Source organism: Dendrobates tinctorius, unplaced genomic scaffold, assembly GCF_039654945.1.
Source record: "Dendrobates tinctorius isolate UK_male_01 unplaced genomic scaffold, ASM3965494v1 ptg000326l, whole genome shotgun sequence".
In the NCBI taxonomy this organism is placed as follows: Eukaryota; Metazoa; Chordata; class Amphibia; order Anura; family Dendrobatidae; genus Dendrobates; species Dendrobates tinctorius.
This window is the reverse complement of record NW_027361993.1, coordinates 873,918-901,803: the sequence shown is the minus strand read 5'-3', so window position 1 is coordinate 901,803 and position 27,886 is coordinate 873,918. Positions and strand designations below refer to the sequence as shown.

At 44.3% G+C, this 27,886-nt stretch overlaps 1 protein-coding gene across 2 annotated transcripts in view; it reads left to right on the top strand.

Annotated features, from left to right (window-relative positions):
* The window catches only part of MMEL1 (membrane metalloendopeptidase like 1), a 742,661-nt gene that overhangs the window by 663,913 nt on the left and 50,862 nt on the right, over positions 1-27,886 (top strand). For both annotated transcript variants that reach the window (XM_073561692.1, XM_073561691.1), the window contains exon 14: positions 17,147-17,245. In XM_073561692.1, the coding sequence (XP_073417793.1) occupies positions 17,147-17,245 (99 nt within the window). The remainder of the gene's footprint in view (positions 1-17,146; positions 17,246-27,886) is intronic.

The window sequence follows — 27,886 nt, the reverse complement described above, 5'->3', positions numbered from 1 at the left end:
TGAAAATGGACTAAAAATACCAGCAGATATATGGTACTGTTTCAGAAGCGGACAGCTCTATACAGTCTAGGGATAATTGCAAATCTCCGTATATATTTCATGAGTCAGACACAGATGGTTACAGACTCAGTATAGATTAGACAATAAACTAAAAATTTGCAAAATGGTACAGTATCACTAGATACAAGGTATATATAGTATAGTTTAAACATACTGAATCTCCGTATACATTTCAGGAGACAAACACAGATGCTCTCAGGCCCAGTATGGATCCGACAACAATATCGAAAGTTGAGAAAGGGTACTATGGCGCCCCTGAGGGTACAGTCACCACAGAGGTACTGCACCTCTTCCAAAGGTGTTGTATCCCACCCTCAGGTAAGGAGGGATCACCACTCAGGACTCCTAAGCCTGCACTCAACACATACACTAGTTAGTCAGTGCTTTCTGGGTGTACCCTGCGGGAGGATGGCCTCATCCCAGACTGACTAAGAAAGGGTGTTGGGGGTTAAGGTGGAAGGTAGGTACAGTGGGAGGAGCTTAGGTAGTGGAGTGATTGTGGGCATCCAATCAGAGAGAGCAAGCTGACAGTTGATGGGTTTAGCTAGTCTGAGGTAAATGGATCTTTCTAGAGAGTTGTCAGTCGGTGACAGGACAGAGTAAAAGCAGGATTGCTGTGAGAGGGCTGAGGGTCAGAGAAGAGAGAAAAATCTTGTCCAAGCTCATAGACTGGAAGGAAGGGGTCCTTGGGGCACGGGCACGGGAAGTGCAATAAGCCACCTGTGAAGCCCGTTTCTGGAGAAGGAAGGATCGGGCCTCGTTGGGGAAGGTGACTCCTGAAGGTAGTGGAGAAATACAGGGCTCAGCTCGAAAGATGGAGGCTGAGGTAACTTTAAGTGCCTCAGTTGCAGCCGCATTCAATACTCAAAAAGGCAGCTGTTGGAATAAAGGAGCCCGGAGCCTGACCCACGTCGCCTGGTGTGATCCGTGGCTGCCGGCTTGGGACACTGTTTGCGAAGGCGCACAGCAGTAAGGAAGGGAGATATCAGCACAGAGACATGGCCTAGAAAGGATACACAAAGAGGAGTCTTGAACAGGTGTTCCTGATCTAGCTTGGAGTTTGCCGGACCCCTCCCTCGGATGACACAGTACCAATCGGGTCAACTTGTGCACAAAACTTTAGAGGAAAAACTCAGAAACTGCACCCAACAGTGTCCTTGGTGGCTTTTACAACTCGCCTGCTACACATGCTACACTCACCATCACCGTCAATGGCTCACAAACACCATCTTAACTGCCCATGGCAGAGCTTTTACACCGGCAGAGAGGATCTGCTTTGCAGCGTCGGCTACCCTAGCCGATTACCACGGGTGGCGTCACGATCCCCCATGTCCAAATTCATTATCATACCATCCTCCCCCTCATCTGAACTGTCATCTTCTTTATTGGACACCCAGGGCCACGGACCGGGTCCAAATCACCACCGTGACATACTTCCCCCTTAAAAGAGCCTGAAAGGCCCCGTACTGAGTAACCTCTGGCCCTGCGTGGCATTTCATTTTAACACCAGATAACAGGGATATATTGTATAGTTTCAACATTCTAAATCTACGTATATATTTGGGGAGGCAGACACAGACTCTGTCATGGCCAGTATGGATTTGACAACAATCTAAGAAGTCGAAAAAGGGTACAGCATCACCAGATCCAAGGTATATATAGTATAGTTTCAATATTCAAAATCTCCGTATTTATTTCAGGAGGCAGACACAGACGCTCTGAGGCCCAGCAAGGATTACACAACAATATAAAAAGCCGTAAAAGGGGAATGGATCCCAAGCGTACTGCTGTATACAGTGTTGGGTTCATTTGGCGATCTACATATATATTTCAAGAGTAACACACAGCCTCTCACAGGCTCAGGATGGATTACACAAGAATGTAAAAACTTGAAAAAGGGTAATGTTTTACAATCTTTCAGCTGCATACAGCATTGGTGTCATTTTAAATCTCCTTATATTTTACCAGAGTAAGACACAAACTCTCACAGGCTCAGTATGGATTACACCAGAATATAAAAATAAGAAAAAGTGAAATGTATTCGTACACCAGTATACAGTGTTGGAGTACTTTGAAATCTTCATTTATATTTCAGTGTCGGTCTGCCAGTCCAGACTCCGCTAGAGGAAGGTAGATGGATAAAAGTACAGACGTAAAGTCGAGTGATTTTAGATGATTTTGAATTATTAAACACGGGAAAGCCTCCTGGGAGAATTCGCAGAGGCGACGCTGACCCTCAATAACTTTAACTGAGGATACAGCTAAAACGCAAATTAGTGAACAAAGGGTTGCTGTATCGCAGTAGCGTCGATCCCATCACAGTAACTCATCTCTGTCAAATTGTGATCACAGGGAGAGTTCTAGACATGGTCCTCACTGCCTATCATGATCTGTTTGGTCACTTTGGAGTGCAAAACACACAAGCCACAGGCTGTAGGAGATTCTATGGGATTGCCATGAGAGGAGAAATTGAAAAATGGTGGCAGGAATGTCACACGTCTGTGTCTATGAAAAATGTAAAAGGTGATCATAAAGCAGAGGGGACCCACTCGTGGGCACCGGTACTAGCACAGGGCCCCTCATAGTATGCCAGTGTGTCTGACGGCGAGTGGGCCCCCTCACCGTCAGAGACACTTTATTGTACTATGAGAGGCCCTGTGTCAGTCCCTTTGCCCAAGGGTGGGGCCACACACCTGTTCCGGGCAACAGCACTTGCCCGGGTGCGGCAGGTGTTGATCCTGGGCCTAGGGTGGGGGGGCAGCCCATTTCGGGTGGTTTAAAAAATGGCATATGTTGATGTGTAGGCTGGACTTTCTGCTACTGCAAATGGAGGAATTGGAGAAGTCAGAGGAAGAGGAGGACAAAAGCGAGCCTTTTTTTCTGCCAACCTATGTGCTTTCAGGGGAAGGTGGGACAAAATCTTTTGAAACCCATGCATGGTTCATTTCCATGAAGGTTTAGATAATCAACATTTTGGGTCAACAGACGGGTCCTTTTTTCTGACAGGATTGATCCAGCAGCACTGAAGACTCTTTCAGATAGCACACTACCAGCAGGGCAAGCGAGCTCCAGTAAGGCATATTGTGCCAATTCAGGCCATGTGTCCAGTTTTGAGGCCCAATAATCAAAGGGGAATGACCTGTGAGGGAGAACCTTGATATAGGAGGCGAAGTAGTTTGAAACCATAGTTGACAACTGCTGTCACTTGCAATCGATTCTGTATTAGATGTCATGTGCGCGAGCCAATATTAGCTCTAGGTTCTCCTGTGGCAAGATGTTGTGTAATTTGCCTTTATAGCGTGGATCGAGGATGCTGACCAACCAGTAGTCGTCATCCCTCATCATTCTGGCAATGCGGGGGTCCCTTTTTAGGATCCGCAAGGCATAGTCACACATGTGGGCCAATGTTCCAGGTGTCAATGCTGCACTGCCAGTGGTGGGTGGTGGGTGGAGGAGCACTTTCTGGCAAATCCACATCCCTCCAGTCACGCACAAACCCTGTACCTGACCTTGGCACGCCCACATGTTCTCTTGCCCCCTGAGATGTATCCTCCTCCCCAAAATAATCATCCCCCTCATCCTCCTTCTCATCTTCCTCTTCTTCCTCCACCTCGTCCACACCAGTTCCCTGACCAGACAATGGCTGACTGTCATCAAGGCTTCCCTCCTACTCCTCCTCCTCCTGTTGCTCCTCAGCTGCCTGATCTTTTATGTGCATCAAAGTTTGCATGAGCAGACGCATAAGTGGTATGCTCATGCTTATGATGGCGCCGTCTGCGCTTACCAGCCGTGTGCATTGCTCAAAACACTGAAGGACTTTACAGAGGACTTTCAGCTTTGACCACTGCCCACCCGACAATTCCATGTCTGCTCTGAAACTGCCTGCCCATGTATCTTCCCACAAATGCATTACAGCCTGCCTCTGTTCGCACAGCTTCTCAACTATGTGCATGGTAGAGTTCCATCTTGTCGCAACGTCTATGATTAGGCGGTGCTTGGGGATGTTGAGTGATCGCTGCAGCTTCTGCATACAACTGGAGTGGACGTTTGAGCGACGGATGTGCGAGCCGAGTCTTCGCACCTTATGGAGCAGGGTTTTTAACTCTGGATAATTATTTAGGAAGCACTGCACCACCAGGCTCAAGGTGTGAGCCAGGCAAGGTATGTGTGTGAGTTTTGAAAGGGCTATGGCTGCCACAAAATTCCGCCCATTATCATTGACTACCTTGCCTGGCTCAAGATGTAGAGTGCCCAGCCATGACTCAGTTTGTCGATGCAAGTAGTCGGCCAGTACCTCCGCAGTGTGTCTACTGTTGCCCAAAGACATCATTTTTAAAACAGCCTGCTGCCGCTTACCACTAGCTGTTCGATAGTGGGACACCTTGTGTGCAACACTGACAGATGTGGATGGAGTGCTCGTGCAACTGCGCTGTGTCGACAAGCTTTCGCTTCTGGAGGAGGAGGGTCGAACGCCTACAGCCAACTGTTTCCTATACCGTGGGTAGGCAGCACTGTTCCACCGCCGCTGTCCCCTGTGGAGCCTGCATCCACCACATTAACCCAGTGCGCAGTGAGTGGACACGTAACGGCTCTGGCCATGCCTACTGGTCCATGCATCTGTTGTGAGGTGCACCTTTCCACTCACTGATTGTTTTAGTGCATGGACAATGTGGCCTTTGACATGCCGGTGGAGGGCAGGGATGGCTTTTCGAGAAAAGAAGTGCCAACTGGGTAGGTCATAGCGTGGGACAGCGTAGGCTATGAGCTCTCGGAAAGCTTCATTTTCTACCAAACGGAAGGGAATCATCTCTAAAGAGATCAGTTTGGCAATGTAGGTGTTCAAAGCCAGTGTACGCGGATGAGAGGATGAATACTTTCTTGTCCTACTCAGAGTGTCTGGTAGGGTGAGCTGGACTTGAGAGCTGCATATGGGTGAACTAGCATTGGATATGACGGACTAAGAAGGGGTTGGTGATGGTGAGGGTGTTGATGGCCTCGATTCAGTGTTTCCTCGCGAAAATATTGTGATTGCTTGACTGGTTTGGCCTGGCGACGACACCTCAACATTTCTTGATGGTGGTGTGCTTATCGGTGGCCTTACAGTGGGGGAAGCGATGGAGTGTTGCCGGCTAACTTCAGTCAGAGCAGGTGCACATGTGCTACCTGAGCTTTTGTAATCCGTCCACTCTTGCAAGTCATGTTGGTTAAATGTCTAAGCATGCAACTGGTTTTCAAATTTCTTAGATTTTTCCCTCTGCTAAAGGTCCTTCGGCACTTCTTACAGATAAACTTTGCGTCATCAGTAGGACTTTGTTCAAAAAAGTGCCACACTGTACTCTTCCTACTATGGTACAAATTTTCAGGGCTTGCACGCTGCGCTAATTTGACCATCTGGCAAAGCTGTCCTGCAACTCTTTTAGTTTTCTTGCCAAGTTTTTCTACAGCTATGGGCCTGTCAAATAACTGCTGCTGCAATGACGATGATTGCTGCGGATCCTTCTCCTTTTCTGACCTATTGTCACCAGCACCCTCTTCCCCCAATGGATGCCAATCAGGGTCAACAACTGAGTCATCCATGACCTCGTCTTCAATGTCATCTGCACCTTCCTCTGTACCTTTCTCTGTGTCACCGTGTAAGGTGGTATAGTATGCGGGAAGGGACACCTGAGTTTCATCAGGGTCTGTTCGGGCTCAATAGACTCCGAGGGCAATGTAGTGGTGTGGGTGAATGTACCAGCAGCTTCATCTAGCAGTGGCTGTGCATCAGTGCACTCCATGTCAGATTCATCTTGGACTGAGGAATTCAGGATTTGACTTGATAACCCAAGAATGGTATGTGAAAAGAGCTCCATGGAGTAATCTGACGTGTGTGCTGCAGCATCCTTCACTTTTGGTGTGGGTGAAGGACACAAGGAAAGGTGTTGTTCCTGACCAGAGGCCTGCACTGACGACTCTGTGCTTGCAGTTTTTGTAACTTCAGAAGAGGAGGCAATAGAGCTGGAGGCTGTTTTGGCAATGTAAGCCCAAACCTGTTCCTGATGCTCCGGCTTTAAAAGCGGTTTACCTACTCCCAGAAAAGGGAACCTTAAAGGCCTTCTTGTGTCAGACGATGATGCAGGCTCAACACCTCCTGCCTTAGCTGCTATTGTTCTTTTGCCAGAACCAACTGATGCACCACCACCATCAGTACCAGCTTCGCCCCAATGCCCACATCCGTGGCCTCTTCCACCATACTTCCTCATGTTTGGGAAAGTGTTCCAAAAATACCAGAAGAGAGATGGTGCTGTATGAGGAGTGTACAGCTGTGTAAGGTGTAGTAACAAAATTAAATCTCTGTATATATTTTGTTAGTCACAGACCCTCTACCAGTATGTATTTGACCGTAATCCAACAAGCAGATATACGGTACTGTATCAGAAGTGTACAGCTGTATACGTTTTTAGTGAAGCTAACAATCTCCGTATATGTATTTACGGAGTGTCACACACACACGCTGACTCTGTATAGATGTGACTACAACGCGAACAGCAGATATACAATACTGTTTGAGAATCGGACAGCTCAATACGGTGTATGGAGAAATGGAAATGTCCGTATATGTAGTTACGGAGTGTCACACACACGCTGACTCTGTATAGATGTGACTGTAATGTGAACAGCAGATATACAATACTGTTTGAGAATCGGACAGCTCAATACGGTGTATGGAGAAATGGAGATGTCCGTATATGTATTTGCGGAGTGTCACACACACGCTGATTCTGTATAGATGTGACTGTAATGCAAATGGCAGATATACAATACTGTTTGAGAATCAGACAGCTCTACACGGTGCCTGTATGGAAAATTCTGTATGGTAAATCTCCGTCTATTTTTATACTGAGTAACACATGCTGTCTCTGTATAGATTTGACCGTAATCAAACAGCAGATATACAATATTGTTTGAAAAGCCAACAGCTCTATACGGTGTAGGTCTGGAGAAATGGAAAATCTCCTCTGTTTGTTTTTCCAGAGTCACACACAGATAGCTTCACTGTTTGAAAAGCGAACAGCTCTATACGGTGTAGGTCTGGAAACATGGAAAATCTCCTCTGTTTGTTTTTCCAGAGTCACACACAGATAGCTTGTATTTGTCCATGATACCAGCCGGTACACGGTAGTGTGTGAGGAGCGTACACCGCTATACAGTGTGTGAAAAAAAGAACGCTCGGTAACTGAGCAGAACAAAATAACAAAAGTTGGAGTGCTTTGAAAAAAAGCAGTTTGAACAGCAGTGTGCACACAGCAATGCAGCTAGCAGGTAGCCTTAAAAGGCAGCCTAATCACCACCAGCGCTGCTGCACACAACAAAAGTCATCCCCTTTCACTACACACTAACTGTACAGTGAAAAGCGCTATCAGCAGACGCTATTTTTTTTTCTTCTTCCCTGCCTAACGCAGACCAGCAGATGTACTGAGAGTCAGAGGACCATCCATTTTAGCCTGTGTGTGTAAGGGGATGAAGCATAAGGAGGACAAGGAAGGGTTTGCCTCCTCTGCTCTGTGCACGGAACTAGTGAGCAGGGCAGCAGATTCCCTGGGGGAATGAAAAGGAGCTGGGTACACGAAGAGAGGCAAGCAGAGGGCGGGAAAAGTGCATGCGCTTTCCTCAGAGCAGCCAGGGCAGCAGTCAGGAGAGGACGCTGATGCAGACTGTGAGAGAGACAGAGCTCTCTTTCACAGGGCAAAGACCAGGGTACCATGCACAGAGACTGCAGACCGTGAGTACGTGAGGCTGGGTACTGCAGTGACAGCAAAGGTGCATCCTGATCCCTGTGGAAAGACTGAGACCAGTGCAGAGGTGGAGGCCAGTGCAGAGACCATGACTATGTGAAGCTGGAGTCTGCAGTGCCAGACGAGGTGTGTCCTGACCCCCCGTGTGAAGACTGTGTCCAGTGCACAAACAACAGCTCATGCAAAGACAGCAGCTATTGCAGAGACAGCAGCTAGTACAGAGACCGCAGCCTGTGCAGAGACAGTAGCTAGTGCAAAGACAGCAGCCCATGCAGAGACAGCAGCACGTGCAGAGACAGTGATCTGTGCAGGAACCATGACCCCCGCACGTAGCTCCGGTACCCGTGGTGCTTGTGCAGAGCCCCTGACTCCAGCTGAGAGATCTAACAAGGGACAGAGTGTTGTTTCCCCTGGGAGAGGCTGATGTGCTTAGACAAAAGACTCAGAGCAGAGGGGACTTCGTTTGTCCAGTACCCCCACTGCCTCCTGCAGTAACCCTTGAGACCCCAGCGGAGGATTGGAAAGACCACAGAGTACAGAGTCTTCAGACGACAAGCGCTGCTGGTGATTCGGCACCAACATGGGAGACGCTTGACCCTTCAATCAAGAGCCCCATTCAGACTGATAAGTGACTTCATAGGAAAACTCCTTATATTATTGTTCAATACTGTTTATGCCTTTTTGACTGTTTTCAGTACTTTTTCTCACTATACCATTACTGTACCGTTATTTTGTCAGTATCAATCTCTGTAAATAAACCTCCCCTTTAACTGTTGGTCCGTCTGTTCCATGGTGACATACGCAGCACCTGCACATTATTACATGTGCACACGGTGAGTTTTTGGTGTGTTTTCGCAGCTGTTTTTCTGCTCAGAAATGAGCCCAAAACTCTAGGGAATCCTTATGCCAGCTAATTTAATGAGAATCCTAAAGTGCTGTGCACATGATTTGTAATTTTCCTTTGAGTATTTGTAGTGCATTTTTACTGCAGCATGTTAATTCTTTGTGCGGATTTTTAGCGTTTTTCATCCATTTACTTCAATTGAGTCAGTCAAATCCGCAGCAAAAATGCAGGTACAAAAATGTTTGCGGATTTGCTGAATTTTCACGAACTTCCTATGGAGTTTCCCACGCTGTCATCTGTGTGACAGCTTGAGAAACACGAGTAAGATTGTTACCATCAGTCAGAGTGCTGCAAAGTCATGCAGTCAGATGTCAGCACGACCCCTCAGAGATACTGTGACCCACGGAAAAAAGCTTACCGCAGGTCAGCTGGTGTTGGCTGATGAGAAACTACTACTTTAATGAGACTACGTCTGCTGTCACTAATAACAATGGTAACAGGCACCGCTAATGTGAAAAGTATATATACCTACATAGAAACACCGGAGTATAACGCCCAGGATAATACATTTCAAAAAATGAAGATTGTAATAAAAAAAGTATAATCTTTATTGATACAAATATATACAAATAGATAAAAAGTTTTTTTTATGTGTAAAGATACAACAGTATAGTCAGGTAACAGAAATTACACAAAAAAGGGAAAGACAACAGCATTTCTAATGTTAAATGCAATGGTGTTTAACCAGGGTAGAGCCAATCCCTACACTAATATGGCAGATGCAAAAAGTTGCACCATAGTATTTACCCAACTATCACTAGGGTTGATAGGATAAAGTCCCTCACATAACCCATAGGGGGCCATACATAAACCAAACGTAAAGTGCTATTGTGCAAAAGGATTATATAGGGAGAGGGTACCCAGGTGAACCATGCTTACCCATGTGGGGCGTACATCTGCTGTATGTCAGGTCCCAAGCCCCAACGCACGTTTCACGCTGGGCTTCGTCGGGGGGCTTGTGTGTTACTGCTTTATATGCGGGGTTTAAATATACAGGGCACAGCTGATAGCAGTTAGCGCCGCTGCCTACAGAGGCGCATGGGAGGCGGGTCCCGGTCACTGGCGCGTCACGTCCGGCCGTCAAAGCCTGTGGGAGGGACAAGAAGAATCAGTGTTCTCCTGACGTCACTGTCCCGCCCCAGGCCCCCATGACGCCTTTCGGAAAGCCCATAAGAACACGAGAACCAACACGCATGCGCACACCGCAGGGACCATCTTAACTGCTGGCCCAAGTAAGTTCCCTTTTTTGTGTAATTTCTGATACCTGACTATACTGTTGTATCTTTACTAGAGTTGAGCGACTTTTGGTTTTTTAGGGTCGCGTTTCGTTTCGTGAAACCCGACTTTTCCAAAAGTCGGGTCGAGCAAGATCGTCCGATTATGGGGAAAAGTCGGGGTCGTCCCGAAACACGAAACCCAATGTAAGTCAATGGGGAATAAAAGTCGGCAGTGAGAGGAGGACAGGAAACACACCAACAGTGCCCATTTGAATGCCAAAAGCATCAATTCTTCTTACTTAAGCTTGTCAACCTTAATTAACTTCATAATACAAGTAACGCACTGAAAAATGGGGGTTATTTGGCTACAGTTGTGGGGGGGAGGGATGGCTCCAGGTTTTCATGTGCCCTGGGCGAAAGAGCGCCCCTTTAACACATACCACAACTCATCATGCTCCGATACGGCAGAGAAATAGCGGTATAGTACAATGAAAAATACTTCACTTTTTACAGCTCATGACAAGGCCCATCTATTTCTCCATACAGAATCATTGGTCCCATATAATGTTTGAAACAGTATATGATGAGCTCCACATAATGCTACAGTATATGTTGGTCCCCATGGATGAAGCTCCACTGTCTTATGGGCCCAAATAATGCTCCAAACATAATGGGCCCCATTTCTAATGCTCTAGTGTATAATGGGCCCTGTAAATGCTGCTCCAGTGTCTGATGTTCACCTTTGGAATGTTCCAGTGTATGGTGGGCCCCATCTATCATTCTCCAGAGTATAGTGCTCCCCAAAAATTGCTGTCCCAACATTGAAAACAATCAAATAAGTCTCCTCGCTAGGGAATCCCTGTACTAGTCTGGACTCCTCGTCGTTCCCATCTTCCATCTCACTGCACAGTATTTCAACCTTGCAAGTGCTGTGATCCTGAGCAAGCAGGGGGGGCCCACTCGTTGGAGACGGCACTGGCACAGGGCCCCTAATAGTACGGTGGTGTGTCTGATGGCGGGTGGGCCGAACCTGCACTTTCATCTGCAGCTTCCTCTTTGTCACCGTGTAAGATGGAACTGTATATGGGAAGGGTAACCTGAGTTTCATCAGGGTCAGATTCAGGCCGTGTAGCGTGCGAGGGGAATGTAGTGGTCTGGGTCAATGTACCAGCAGATTCATCGAGCAGTGGCTGGGCATCAGTGCACTTGTGTCGCCCCCAGGAGTACGGTCGCCACAGTGGCATTACCTTCCTCCTAGGGAGTGTGATGTCATGCTTGGGAGCAACGAAGGATCTCTCTAGCAGGTTAACTGATTGGGCGGCGTTATTCCCATGAGTCATGACCCTCCAAACAGCGTTCATGAAGGCAAAGTGTTTGTTTTACGTGGGCAGTATGGTTGCAAAGCTGAACCTTAAAGGAATGTCCAGAAGGGCACCACCAGGAGTGGAGCCTACGGTTTAATTCGACTCCACCTAGGAAACCTCAACCATGCAAGCTACAGAACAGATGCACACATTGCAAGCTTAATTCTGTTAACGAACGAGACTCCGTCATGCCCCGCGGTCCGAGTCCGGCTTACTAAAGGGACACGTGAGGCTCTGGCACATGAGATTGGCCAATAACTGGTGTGTCATGCCCTTACATGTCCGTGGCTGCATGTGCGCTACACTGAAAAGGCCAGCGTTTGTCGCTTACAGGTGCAGATAACCCGCTGAACAACGTTAGTGATGGGGATCTGTGATTACAATTATTACCCGCGAACAATGATTTCCCAGTAAGTGCAGGTCAACCGCAGTTCCGGAATTAGGCCTAACTGTCATTCCTGAAAAAATGAAAAACTTACGTGTGCAAACCACAGGTGCTGTAGCTTGCTTAACAGCTCGCCAGCCGTTCTCAGGCCCAGTATGGATTACACGTGATTGCACAAAGGTGAGAAAGGGTACCGTATCCCCGGATAACATGTATGGATAGCATAGTGTACACATTCAAAAGATATGTCTATACATCAGGAGGCAGGCTCAGACGGTGTTAGGCCCAGTATGGATTGCACGTGATTGCACAAAGGTGAGAAAGGGTTCCGTATCCCCAGATAACATGTATGGATAGCGTACACATTCAAAATATATGTCTATACATCAGGAGGCAGGCTCAGATGGTGTCAGGCCCAGTATGGATTGCACGTGATTGCACAAAGGTGAGAAAGGGTTCCGTATCCCCAGATAACATGTATGGATAGCGTACACATTCAAAATATATGTCTATACATCAAGAGGCAGGCTCAGACGGTGTTAGGCCCAGTATGGATTGCACGTGATTGCACAAAGGTGAGAAAGGGTACCGTATCCCCAGATAACATGTATGGATAGCGTACACATTCAAAATATATGTCTATACATCAGGAGGCAGGCTCAGACGGTGTCAGGCCCAGTATGGATTGCACGTGATTGCACAAAGGTGAGAAAGGGTTCCGTATCGTCAGATAACATGTATGGATAGCGTACACATTCAAAATATATGTCTATACATCAGGAGGCAGGCTCAGACGGTGTCAGGCCCAGTATGGATTGCACGTGATTGCACAAAGGTGAGAAAGGGTACCGTATCCCCAGATAACATGTATGGATAGCGTACACATTCAAAATATATGTCTATACATCAGGAGGCAGGCTCAGACGGTGTTAGGCCCAGTATGGATTTGACGGCCCAGACTACACAGCGGAGGAGCAGGGAGAGGTAAAGATTGCAAATGCTGGGGCCCTGCCCAAGCAAGGGGGCCCACTCGTGGGCGTCGGTACTGGCACTGGGCCCCTCATAGTACGGCGGTGTGTCTGACGACGGGTGTGCACCACCACCGTCAGAGACACTTGATTGCACTATGAGGGACCCTGTGCCAGTGCCCGCGCCCAAGAGTTGGCCTACCCACCTGTCCAGGGAAACGGCACTCGCACGGTGTCGTGCGCTAGGTGGTGACCCCGGCCATGGGGGGGGGCAGCACAGTTAGGGAGTTTTAGAAAGTGGCATATGTTGATGTTGGACATTCAGCTGATGCAAAAGGTGAAATAGGTCAAGTCCCAGGAAGAGGTGGACCAAAGCAAGCCATTTTTCTGTCACCCTATGTGTCATCAGGGGAAGGTGGGACAAAATCCTTGGAAACCCATGCGTGGTTCATTTTAATGAAGGTTAGATCATCCACATTTTGGGTTGACAGATGGGTCCTTTTTTCTGTCAGGATTGATCCAGCTGCACTGAAGACTCTTTCCAATAGCACACTTGCAGCTGGGCAAGCGAGCTCCTGTAAGGCATATTGGGCCAATTCTGGCCAGGTGTCCAGTTTAGCGGCCCAATAGTCAAAGGGGAATGACCATCGATGCAGTATTACCAGTTGTGTGAGCGGTACTTGAAAAATCAGTCCACAACATTGTCATGAAACCCCTGTCTCCAACGCCACTTCTGCTGTGTGCACCACGAACACCTCTGCCAAGCTGACCCCAGCCCGTACGGCTCCTATGAGAACCATCACCGCTGCTGTGTGCTGGGAATGCCTCAAGCAACCGATTTACCAGAGTTGCTTGTTTATTAGCCAATATTAGGTCAAGGTTCTCCTGTGGCATGATGTTTTGTAATTTGCCTTTATAGCGTGGATCCAGGATGCTGGCCAACCAGTAGTCGTCATCGTTCATCATTTTGGCAATGCGGGGGTCCCTTTTTAGGATCTGCAAGGCATAATCTGACATGTGGGCCAATGTTCCCGGTGTCAATGATGCACTGCGAGTGCTGGTTGGAGGAGCACTTTCTGGCAAATCCACATCCCTCCAGTCAGGCACAAACCCTGTACCAGACCTTGCCACGCCAACATTTTCACTTGCCCCACGAGATGCATCCTCCTCCCCTAAGTAATCATCCCCATCATCCTCCTCCTCCTCCTCCTCCTCTTCTTCCTCCTCCTCGTCCAGGAGAGGTCCCTGAGCAGACAATGGCTGAATGTCATCAAGGATTCCCTCCTCCTCTTCCTCCTCATCAACATTGGCTGCAGAAGCCTGCTCCTTAAGGTGCGTCAAAGTTTGCATGAGCAGACGCATAAGTGGGATGCTCATGCTTAGGATGGCGTCGTCTGCACTTACCAGCCGTGTGCATTCCTCAAAACACTGAAGGACTTTACAGAGGTCTTTCAGCTTCGACCACTGCACACCGGTCAACTCCATGTCTGCTCTCAAAGTGCCTGGCCGTGTATCCTCCCACAAATGCATTATGGCCTGCCTCTGCTCGCACAGCCGCTCCACCATGTGCAGGGTGGAGTTCCACCTTGTTGCAATGTCGATAATGAGGCGGTTGTTGGGAAGGTGGAGCATGCTTCTGCATACGAACGGAGTGTACAGGCGACCGGCGGATGTGCGCGCACAGTCTTCGCACCTTCTGGAGCAGGGCTGTTAACTCCGGATAATTTTTGAGGAAGCACTGCACCACCAGGTTCAAAGTGTGAGCCAAGCAAGGTATGTGGCTGAGTTTTGAAAGGGCTATGGCTGCCACAAAATTACACCCGTTATCACTAACTACCTTGCCTGCCTCAAGATGTACACTGCCCAGCCATGACTCAGTTTGTCGCTGAAAGTACTCAGCCAGCACCTCGGCGGTGTGTCTGTCACCCAAACACATCATCTGCAACACAGCCTGCTGACGCTTTCCACTAGCTGCTCGATAGGGGGACACCTCGTGTGCAACAGTGGCAGCTGCAGATGGAGTGCTCGTACGACTGCGCTCTGTGGACGAGCTTTCGCTTCTGGAGGAGGAGGAGGAGGAGGAGGAGGAGGGTCGAACGCCTACAGACAACTGTTTCCTATACCGTGGGCTAGGCAGCACTGTCCCACCACCGCTGTCCCCTGTGGACCCTGCATCCACCACATTAACCCAGTGCGCAGTGATGGACATGTAACGGCCCTGGCCATGCCGACTGGACCATGCATCAGTTGTGAGGTGCACCTTTCCGCTCACTGACTGCTTGAGTGCATGGACAATGCGGTCTTTCACATGATGGTGGATGGCTGGGATGACTTTGCGAGAGAAGAAGTGGCGACTGGGTAGGTCATAGCGTGGTACTGCATAGGCCATGAGTTCGCGGAAAGCTGAGCTTTCCACCAACCGAAAGGGCATCATCTCAAACGAGATAAGTTTGGCAATGTGGGCGTTCAAACCCAGTGTACGCGGATGAGAGACTGAGTACTTTCTTGACCTACTCATAGTGTCTGGGAGGGTGAGCTGGACTTGAGAGCTGCATATGGTGGAAGTAGCGGTGGACAGGGCGGACTGAGAGAGGGTTGATGATGGTGATGGAGTTGGTGTTCTTTCTGATGGCCTAGAATCAGTCTTTCGTTGATATAACAGTGGGATTCCCTGACTGCCGTGGCCTTGCAACGACATCTCAACATTTGCTGCTGTGCTAACCGGTGGGCTTACAGTGGGGGAAACAATGTAGCGTTGCTGACTACCTTCGTTGTGATCAGTTGCACATGAGGTTTGGTGTTGTGTCCACGCTTGCAAGTGCATGGTGTTTAAATGTCTAAGCATGCAACTGGTATTCAAATTTTTCAGATTTTTCCCTCGGCTAAAGGTCTTTGCGCACTTCTTACAGATAACCTTGGCCTGATCATTAGGATTTTGTTCAAAAAAGTGCCACACTGCACTCTTTCTACTATGGAAGACATTTTGCGTCCTTACACGCTGTGCTATTTTGACCGTCTGGCCAAGCAGTCCAGCAACTTTTCAGCTTTTTTAGTAACCCTTTTTTGGACTGCTCCGTGCCTGCCAGATAACAGCTGTTGCGATGTCGATGCCTGCGGCGGATGCTCCTCCTCCTCTTCTGAGCTATTGGCAGCGGCACCCTCTTCCCCCAATGGATGCCAATCTGGGTCAACACCTGGGTCATCCATCACCTCCTCTTCAATGTCATGTGCACCTTCCTCTGTGTCACCGTGTATGGTGGTATAGTGTGCGGGAAGGGGCACCTGAGTCTCATCAGGGTCAGAATCGGGCTCTGTACACTGCGAGGACAATGTAGTGCTCTGAGTGAATGTACCAGCAGAATCATCCATCAGCGGCTGTGCATCAGTGCACTCCATGTCAGATTCTTCTTGGCCTGGGTAATTCACCATTTCACTTGATAATCCAGGCATGGTATGTGAAAACAGCTCCATGGAGTAATCAGTAGTATGGCCTGCGTCATCCTTCAATCTTGGTTGGGGTGAAGGACACAAGGAAAGGTGTGGTTCATGAACATGAGCCTCCAATGACGACTCAGTGCTTTTACTTTTTACAACTGAAGAAGAGGAGGCGATAGAGCTGGAGGCTGAGTCAGCAATGTAAGACAAAACTTTTTCCTGATGCTCTGGCTTTAAAAGCGGTTTGCCAACTCCTAGAAAACTAAGCCTTCGAAGCCTTATGGAGCCAGACGATGACGCAGGCTCAACACCTCCTGCATTCGGTCCTATCGAGGTGCATGCTGATTTCTGCCAGTTGCTGTTTGGTTACAGCCTCTGTAGGGTAATTCTGTTAATGCTCCTACATAGGCTGGTTTCAATGTGTGTGTGTATTTATTTAACTCTGGCTGACACCTCTTCATTACTAAATCTAGAGCTTGGTGTCAGCAACAATTGCTGACACCAAGCCTTAATCCCATTACACTAATGCCACTTCATCAGAATGAAAAAGGAGGTGTTGAACCAGGAAATTACATCACAAAACTTTTTTTTGTTTTAAAAATATCTTTGGTTAGCTCAAAAAAGCATTCATTGCTGTACAAAAACGCATGCAAAAAAACACATCCAAAAGCGAGGCAAAGACTTGGCAAAAGTTTGTGCATTTTTGCTGCCAAGAGATGCAGAAACTTTGCAGAAATTTCTGTAAGCAAATACTCAACATGCACACATATCCTTATATTGATGTCTCTCCTAAAGATAGTTCATTATTTGAGTAGTTCCTGAAAACCTCTTGTAACTTTCAAATGAGTTTAAAGAACTCCTGATGAGATTGAGTAGCTTCTGACTAGTACTAGGAACTCTGGGGTGGGGTAAAATCATGTTTATCTTGTTCGGATTGTTTGTAAAATTAAAAAAGGAAGGTAGATTTATATATTTATATATATATAGACCTATGTGGATATGCATTCATTTATAATGCTTCTTCTCATAATGTTCTAGATTAGCGACCTCATAAATAAAGTCCGTGAAGTTTTTATTGAGACTTTGGATGAATTACAGTGGATGGATGGGACATCAAAAGAAAAGGCAAGAGATAAGGTCAGTCAGTATCTTCTAAATGATCACATGTATGGTATGACAGAAAGCGTCAATCAACCTTTAATAACTAGGTCAACAGGACCATTTTGACGAGCACAGTAGCTTTAGTCTTCTAAGTCACTGTTTTAACTTGTTTTTTTTCTTCTATTGATCTTTGATGGTTTTTTATATCTCATGATAGACCATTACGTCAGAAAAAGTTATGAAAGGATCAAAATGGATCTACAAATCAAAACATAAATGGTTCATGAAAGATCATAATGGATCTGATATACAGCTGATATTAGCCCTGTAAAAAATGGTGCCAATAATGACAGTTTGATACACCTTAAGGATGTTAAATAGAAAGAGCAATGGCAGACTAGATTGATCTTTGTCAAATTGTCTACATAGGCCATCCATGATAAGCACCATAAGTTAACATATAAAACCTAGTTAACTCCTTCAAGACCTTAGGATTTTCCATTTTTGCATTTTTGTTTTTTTGCTCCCCTTCTTCCCAGAGCCATAACTGTTTTACCTTTCTGTCAATATGGCCATGTGAGGGCTTGTTTTTTGCAGGATGAGTTGTAGTTTTAAATAACACCACTGATTTAACCATATCTTGTACTGGAAAATGGGAAAAAAAATTCCAAATGTGGTGAAATTGCAATAAAAGTGCAATTCCATTTTTTTTGTTTTTTTATTTACCATGTTAACTAAATACATACATACATAAATGAGTCAAATCATAAGTTGGTATACTTGCAATGTGTACGAGCACATTCACACTGTTGCCATCTCACAAGAGTTTTTCGTTTATATGTCTTCAACCCCATGGAAAACTACAATTTTAAAATGGACAGCCCCTTTAAAAAAACAAGTTTTTAAATCTTGATTGGAGGATTCATTAAATCTCATATCAAGAATTCCAATGTTTAATAACTGAGTCAGTGATGGATGAGCACATTCTGCATCTCCTGCTGTGTGGTCTCCTCCTGGATTGCACTGCTTTAGTTTCAAGACAGGTTTTGCTTTGGAAATTATCGGAAACTAGAAAAGAAAAGAAAACAGCTCCTTGTGTACAACATTACATTCCTGAAATAATGATGACTCTCGGGGAATACAAATAATTACTGATTATCTCCTCTAAATCACACTTAAAGTGAATCTCAAACTTTTAACTCCATATCATCTTTAGGTCCAACATTCTACAAGGATGTATTTCTTTACACGTCTTTATAGCCTGTGTTTTTTTCTAATATAGAGCTACAAACCCACTGGAATTAAAGCTTCATGGTTTTCAGGTTTATAGAAGACACAAGTCCATCGAGTTAACATGTTGATCCAGAGGACCCCTATGGGCAGATGTTAATTGCCCCTTATTATGGGGAAAATTCCTTCCCAACTCCACATCTGACAATCAGACTACTTCCCTGGATCAACGTCCTGTCACAGAATCTAGTTCTCGTAGCCTTTAATATACATCAGGAAAGGCATCCATGTCCTTCTTGTACTTTTATAGTGAATTAACTATTTCAACATCATGTGGCAAAAAGTTAAGCCCCCGTTACACACTGCGATATCGCTAGCAATATCGCTGTAAAGTCACCGATTTTGTGACGTTGCAGCGATATTGCTAGCGATATCGCTGCATGTGATACTTACCTCCGACCGGCTCCCCCGCTGGTTATCGCTGATCGCGCGAGAAGCTCCTGGACCATTCCTCGTCGGCCACTTCCTGCGGCGCTTCCTGCTGTGACGACGAGCGACGCGTGGAGCCGGGCGGGAGGACGCAGGATCGCCGCGTCTGACAGGTAAGTAGCGATCCCCGACCACTGCTATGTCGCTGGTGAGATCAGCCTGTGTGGCAGCTCACTAGCGACCACCTAGCGATGCACCAGCAATCCTGACCGCATCATATCGCTAGTCGGGATCACTGGTGCATCGCTAGGTGTAACGGTACCCTTAGAGTCTCACTGCTCTTACAGTAAAGATCCATAGTCTTACTACTGGTGCAGTAAAGAATCATGGTGATGATGACTAAATCTTCTAGACATCTCTGTACTGTCCTGTCCCTTCATATATTTGTACATTGTAATAAAATCGCCCATAAGCTTTCGTTTTCCCCAAGCTGAATGACCCCAAGCTTGATAATCTGTCTTGGTCATTTTCTTAATAATCTTGGTTGCTCTTCTCTGCACCCACTGGTGTTCAGTTATATCCTTCTTATACACTGGAGGCCAAAATTGTACACAGCACCTAAGTGTGGCTGCACTAGTGACTTGCATAGAGACAAAACTTTGTTCTTGTCATGAGCATCTATGGCTCTTTTAACGCTTTCTCACGGCAGCCAATTTTGTTTTTTGCACTTTTGCTTTTTCCTCTTCCTCTCCCAATAGTCATATTTTTTTATTTTTCAATGAACATGCTTTTTTAGTGATGAGTTGCACCATTCATTTCACCATAAAATACACTGAGAAATGGAAAGAAAAAATTCAACTGCAATGAAATCAAGAAAAAAAAACAGCTTTATCCCCTTCCTGAAATAGGACGTACTATCCCGTCCTTGTGCCCTGGGCTTTAATGCCCATGGACGGGATAGTACGTCATAGTACTCAGGACAAATTTCACAATAACTTTTGCAGTCCAACGTCTGCTACCCTTGGTAAAATTAAAAAAAATTGGACCTGAAGTAATTTTTTGTGAAAAAAAGTTAAATGTTCATTTATTGTTTTTTTAAACATTCAAAAAATTCCTGTGAAGCACCTGAAGGGTTAATAAACTTCTTGAATGTGGTTTTGAACTCCTTGAGTGGTGCAGTTTTTAGACTGGTGTCACCTTTGGGTGTTTTCTATCATATAGACGCCTCAAAGTGACTTCAAATGTGATGTGGTCCCTAAAAAAAAAAGGTGTTGTAAAAATGAGAAATCACTGGTCAACTTTTAACCCTTATAACTTCCTAACAAAAGAAAATTTGGTTCCAAAATTGTGCTGATGTAAAGTAAACATGTGGGAAATGTTACTTATTAAGATTTTTGTGTGCCGTATCTCTGTGATTTAAGGGCATGAAATCCAAAATTGGAAAATTGCGAAATTTTCAAAGTTTTCGACAAATTTCCATTTTTTTTTCACAAAGAAGCACAAGTTATATCAAAGAAATTTTACCACTAACATGTAGTACAATATGGTAAAATAGTAGTACAATATGTCACAAGAAAAGAATCATCAGAATCACCGGGATCCATGGAAGTGTTTCAGAGTTATTATCTCATAAAGGGACAGTGGCCAGAATTGTAAAAATTGGCCCGGCCATTAACATGCAAACCACCCTTTGGGGTTAAGGGGTTAATTTTATGATTAATATGACTTGGCAACCACATTCTTTAGGTCAGTACAATTATAGTGATATCAGCTGTGTATAGTGCATAATAATAATAATAATAATAGTTTATTATTAATTGTTATCATTATTATTTTAATAATGAAAAAAGACAAAATTGTAAAAAAGATAAATAATTTGACTTGTAACACCATTTACTGAGTTCTGTAATTTTTTTCAGCGATCTAGCTATGGGAAGGCTTATTTTTTGTGTAGCAGCTGGCATTTTTATTTATGCTATTTAGGGGTATATGTGATGTTTTGACCACCTCTTATTGCATTATCTTTATGAAGTGCAGTGACTAAAAACATCAGCACTGGTGTGATTCAAAATCCTACTTTTTAAAAAAAAAAAATGTGCTAATATTTTTCAAATCTTTGTTTTCCACTCTTAACTATTTTATAGTCCCCTTAGGGAACTTGAACCTTTGATGGCTTAACAGGAGCACTGACATTGCAGCAATTTGGGAATGAAGCAGGTCCGTGGCTGCCATGGCAACCTATGGATGGGCACTTAACTGGACCACACACCTTAAATGCCGCTGTCAGATATTAAGAGCTGCATTTAAGGGGATAACAGCAGTGACTGGAACTTAACTTAGTCCAATTGCTCTTTTTAGAGGTGAAGCCCTGCTGTGTAACTCTGCCGGGTATGGCATGGGCTCAGTTACGGAGCACCTTCCATACAGCCACAATAGACTGGCACCATACATGTGCAGTGGAAATATTGTTAAAGGGCTAATGCATTGTTATTTGCTCTGGCAGTAGCTGCTTGCCACTTGTTACTAAGTTGAGATTGTTATCCACCAAGACATTCAAGTCTTTTTCAGTAACCGTATTAGTACATTTTATTTCCTTTGCTTAAGTGCATGACCTTACATTTATCCATGTTAAACTTCAGTTGCCATTTATATGCTGAAGCCTCTAGTGTCCACATATCTGTCTTTAAGATTAAATGATCCTCCTCTTTGTTGATTTCATTCCAAAGCTTAGTATTGTTTGCAAATATTGAAATTCTAGTTTATGTCCTCTACAAAGTCATTAATAAAAATGTTGAAAAGAAGAGTGCCCAATACTGACCCCTGTGCTACCCACTGTTAACTATTACCCAATGTGAGTGTGTTTAGTATTAGTAACCACCATGTGTTTCCTGTCACTGAGCCAGATTTAACATATATTTTCCCCTAGTCCCATTGTTCTTCATTTTAATGTTCCAACCTTAGATTAGTTAGTGTTGATAAATTCACTTTGATGCTGGGTTATGAGGTTATTTTCATTGGAAAAATTCCAGGATACTGTCTCTTAAGGTACTGTCACACTTGCGATGCACCAGTGATCCCGACAACGATATGACCCGGTCAGGATCGCTGGTGCATCGCTAAGTGGTCGCTAGTGAGCTATCAAACAGGCAGATCTCACCAGCAACATAGCAGCAGTCGATGATCGCTACTTACCTGTCAGACGAGGCGATGAAGACGTCGTCCCGCCCGCATCCATGCGTCGCTCGTCACCACAGCAGGAAGCCCAGCAGGAAGCTGACGACGAGAAACGGCCCAGGACGTTCTCGCACGATCAGCGATAACCAACGGGGGAGCTGTGATAGTTCATAAATCTTATGCACACCCATTGGCTTTTTTTCTTGACTGATTTGGAAGCCGACTGCGTTTTTGCAAACTGCAGCATGTCACTTGTTTCAGCGTTTTTGCAGCATTTTTTCAGTGTTTTTTCACCTATAAAAAGCAACTAGTAAGTGCAAAAACACAGGAAAAACTGCAGCTATCAGGTTTTGCTTAGCATTGAGTGTAAAAACATTAAAGCGAACCTGTCAGCAGGATTTTGCTCAGTAGACTGCAGACAGTGTCAGGTTGGCACTGTTATACTGATTAAAATGATACCTGGGTGATGAAATCCATCTTGTGGCTGTTTCTTAATCTGTATTTTCAGTTTTCTGTTAATGAGATTCTCATTCTCCGGGGTGGCATGTGGGTGCTGCTTTGGGGGGTGTCTTTATGTGGTTCTCTGCTTACATATTCATCTCTATTGGCTTCTGACAGGTCTCTGATCCTTCAATGACCTGCCTCCTATTTTACAAATTGCATATACTCTTCTGGGGTTTGTAACCCAATCAAATTTGTAACTCAATCAAAATGGAGCCGGTGGCAATAGCATCTATTGCGTTCCGATGCCAAATCAGTATGAGAAAATAATCGTAGATGTGATCTGCCCCATAGTATAACACTGGTCCGAGCGCTTTACGATGTTTTATCAAATAGCACTCGGTGGTGTTATACGGTAGTGTGACAGGCGGCCTAATAGTTAAACTTGCAGCCCTATTGATTCGAGGGAGTTTTCCAAATGTATCCAAGTACCTGTATTTTTGCATTGACTAATAAAATGGGGTCTAAATGTTAACTAAGTCACAATTGTGGTAAAACACTATTTGTCCCTTTAGGCATTAAAAGGCGACCGACAACTTGCAAGCTGATCTATGGGCTTATAATGGCCTGTTTAGACAAGTAGACTGCCTTTACAAATCATTGTATTCTTGGCAGAACATTGTTTTTTTTGCGCAGGGCGATGTGCTGCCAATAATTAAGATTTTTTAAGTAAGCTTAAAAATCATTTCGCCCAGCAAACAAGTGTTTTCTTGTGTTTAAACAGGCCGATATTTGAGAAACAAGTGTTCCTAAGATTACTCATTCATGATTATTGGTCTGCCTAAACAAACTAGCAATCACAGCTGTATTGTTCATATGTTTTATTGACCACATTGAATAGACATCCAAGTGAACGAGGGAAAATTAAGTGAACTTTTGTGTTTTAGTTGGTATCCACTGAATTATCTGCGATGTTAAACATCCACCAGTCGGATACATATTTGCCATAGCGCCGATGCACGCAAGGGATGTCAGAGTCCTGACACAGCGCCATGATGTCATAGTGCCTGGACTCTGATATCCTGCTTGTGCACTGGTGCCTCGGCCATTCTTCAAACCGCAGGCTTAAAGCAAACTGTGGTCTACAGAACGGAGAGTGATAGTGCAGGGAGAACATGTCTCCCTGCTCTACTGTGGGGATAACTGTGCACGCTGATATAGTTAAGGGTAACATAGCTCCAGGAGGGCCTTTTTGAGCACAGGACTCAGCCGACCGTACCTCTGCCCCCTGGTAGCTACTCTACTGGAAGCATCCCAAAAATACTGATGAACTCATGTTTGGTGAATGTGATTCCTTTGAAAGGAGGAACTGCAGGTGACAAAAATGAAGGGTTGACTTTATTTTTTCCTTTTGCGCTGTGGATGAGTACTCAATCTGCTAAATAAAAGACAAACGATACACCTGCTAGTGTTATTAGATTTGTCAGATTGTGTCTAGAATCGTGACAGATCACATTTTATTAGTAATCAAAGCAGAAACTATTCTGAGGGGTCCAACAATTTTTTTCTTGGAGCTGTAGAGATAAATTGCACAAAAATATCTCCACGCCAACTGATACGGGGATCTTAGGATGTTACTGCAGGTTGTTTTTGTAGCTTAAATATTTGAACTATTTTTATATATTTTTTTGCCCTAGTTTAGTATTATTGATCAGTGGGTCTAGAGATCGCCAACAATTGCTCAAACCAGTCTGAAAAATTGCTTTGCATATCCTCAGGCAGAGCTGTTTACAGACTTGCAGACTTCCTCTGGAGCTGTACGCCACTATGTTTACACTAAAGTAAGTTTAGTTGCCCTTCAAATTCAATGTATGAAAAGTAGATGATAATATCCGCCTAGACGTGACTGCAAAAAATAATTTTATCATTTATTTGTTTTGTCAACGCCACATTTTTAAAGCTCTGTGTCAGATGCATAAGCTGAATAGTGGCGCCATTATACCCTTGCTGCACATATGCTGAAACTATTTACAATAACTACTTTATCTCAAATCTTACTGAGATTAAAAATGCATTTTTTGGAGGAATTATTACACAGGTCTACAAAAAATATGTTTTGTAGCAATCACAGTTGACTTTGTACTTTTCTGAATCATCTTTTTGTCCTGATTTCAAAAATGTATATAGTTTTTCTGTAGCGCGTATAGTTTCCATGGAGCAACATCATTATTATTATTATAAGGTATAGGAAATATACTGGTGACATTAAGAAAACAGTAATCTTCATATCAGAAAAAAATGCTTCACCTTACAAAACAGTTTTTATTGAACCAAAATAATTTCACATGCAAAATAGAAACCAAAATATGAGCAGAAATTAAAAGTGCTTGACATTAGACTGTCGTTGGTTTTTCAGGGTTGTCCCTATATAACATCCAACAGTAATCTGCCATCATTGAGTCATTCCAAAAACCCTGGTAGCAGTGTTCCATTACTTTAATGACCTGGTGAAACTGCTGGCCTTGTTCATCGCATACAACCCCAAGATTTTGAGGGAAGAAATCTAAATGTGAATGCAAAAAGTGCATTTTCGAGACATGCGACATCCAAGACACTGGTATGCATTTAGCAGTTCCTCAACACCTTCAACATATTCTGGAGATTTTTGTTTTCCTAAGACGTTTTCACAGATCCACTTAAAGAATTTCCAAGATCTCAGTTCCTTATCATTTAGAGTTCCTTCAAGCACATCATCTCTCATAAGCTCTCTGATCTGAGGACCAACAAATACCCCTTCCTTCAGTTTTGCTGGTGAAATGCTGGGGAATTTCTGTGAAATTTTCTGGAACCTTTGTGAATTTGTCTGTGCCATGGCTTTCACAAAGTTTTTAATCAATTGCAACTTTATATGTAGTGGAGGAAGAAAGATTTTTGTTGGAGCAACTAAAGGATTATACTGAACATTGTCTCTGCCCGGAGCATAGATGTTTCTCTGTCCCCAATCATGATGAACATAATTCTCTACTGTATTTCTGCTGTACCTTAAACATAAGAACAACAGTATTTTGTGAAACCTCTTTGCATTCCCATTAACAGACCTTTCAAATCTCCACATATATTCCATTGATGATGCTTATCTTGCATAGCATTGAAAACAACTCACAGATTTTCATAACTTTCCTGTAGATGACATGAGTGAGCAATAAGGATTGATGGTTTCATATTTCCATTGTGAAGCAACACTGCTTTCAAACTTCTTTGGGATGAGTCAATAAACAATTGCCAATCTGCAAAAAAATACTCTTGATTCAGTTCTTCAAAGTGACCATTCACATTGTTACAGTACACCTTTGGTCCAACAACTGTGAAAAATTGTGTTAAAATGTTACTTCTATTTCCGTAATAACACATTTTGACATCATCATGAAGAATATTCTTCTGTTTCGACCTAGATGCTTGAAGTTCAGCTTTATCTCTTGACAAAGGTCTCTGATGAGATCATTTAATTAGTTGTAAAGCGTTCTGGCTGGTTGGCTGCTCCTTCAGGTACATACTCATCTTGACTTGAGGTCTCCATGTCTTTGCCAGTAGCTTCAGCTCCATAGTCTTCATATTCTACTTAATTTTCATCCAATCCAGACAACTGTGGTACAGGAACTGACAAGGTACCATCATGTGGAACTGGCCTAATCGCAGATTCAAGTTCAGGGTATTTAATCTTGTTTGTTGTTTGTAAAAAAATTCCTTCAGTTTGACAAAACAAAAGTAGCAGTCATCACTATTATTTTTGGGCTTTCTCCAAATCATGGGAACAGCAAATGGCATAACCACTTTCCTCATATTCAACCAGTCACAAAGACCATTTGAACAACTTGAGCATATCACATGAGGGGCCCAGCTTTTGTCTTGATCACCAAGTGGACACTTAAAGTACATCTGGTACATCTTTTCAATATCATGAGTGATTGAACTTACTTGGCCTTTTGGTGTAAAAAAAACACACACATAGCAGAATCTGTTTGGATGATTGATACACTGTCGGGGCATTTTTCTCCTTTAAATCATATCAAACAGTAGATTAAGTTCAGTTCAATGATGGTGGCAAACTAAAAAAAAATGCGATGAGCCGACCGAATATATGTAGTTATTTTCCCAGAGATGCAGAGGCAGCTTGTATTTAGAGCTGATTTTACTGGAGGTAATCTGGTAGATAACTATAAACAGTTGGGAGATAAATGCGTCAGCCTATTCCTTACAGATGAACATTTGCAAACAGGCAGTTTCTCAGTGTGATATTGGCTGCTTTCAGGTTCCCTCTCTGTGGAAACCCTCACTCAGTAACACCTCAGTGGCTGAGCTGTTTTCTTCCCTCTGAGGTGACTTGCCATCCCAGAAATACAGTGAAAATCCTCTCACAATGGTGGTTGTCCACTAGCTTCCCTTCTATCTATCTATCTATCTATCTATCTATCTATCTATCTATCTATCCCTGTGGCAGGGCTCAGATCTCTTTAGAGGCCTGTCTCCTGTCAGAGTCTCACATACCAGTCCTTGAGGCTATCACCATCCTTTTCTGACAGACTCAATTCTTACCACCTCACAACAGTTAGCTCCTCCCCATAACATGTGACTTTCCGAGAAGCAGTCATTGGTTGACTGCACTGTCAATACTCCTTCCCATAAAACTCACTAAAACCTTTACTGATGTTGTCCCTTTAAGAAAATTCAAAATTAAGAAAGACGAGCAAAGAAATGGGAATAACATAGAAAAAGCCACATACAATGAAAATGCAGAAATAATATATTAACAAAAATACTATCTCAGAAACTTTATGTGATAGAGCAAAACTAAGCATTTTTTGGAATCGGCACATTAAACACCATAAATCAGACATATTACCTTTGCTGATGATTTTTTTTGTGTTGACCAGTATTATTAGAGATCACACACGACCAAATTTTTGTTCCGAATGCTCACTGTGAAAAAAACTAACAGCAGTTGGTCAAATGCGACTGATAAGCCATTTTCTTCACTGAACGAATCTGCATATTAAAAATATTACAGCATGCAATAGCTTCTTCAGTGAATTGGGTGAGACTCAGCCGTTTAAGGCTATGGGTGTGTATAAATCGCAGGAACGTGGGATGTCATCACGGACAGGAGACAGATCAAGAGTTAACAAGGATTTATTAACAACAGGTATACTCCGCGCAGGGAGTGACAGGAAACGGGGGTATGTTAGGAAGGAGGACAGGACAGGGAGTTTGGAAGGGGAAGGGCAGGAGCGAACGAGAGTTTGATAGGAGGGAGAATGACAAACTTACCAGTCTGTAGTCTTCTTGCAGAATCATGGTTCTCCAACTGTGGTACCGACAACAGCAGCATGTGACATCTCAGCGGTG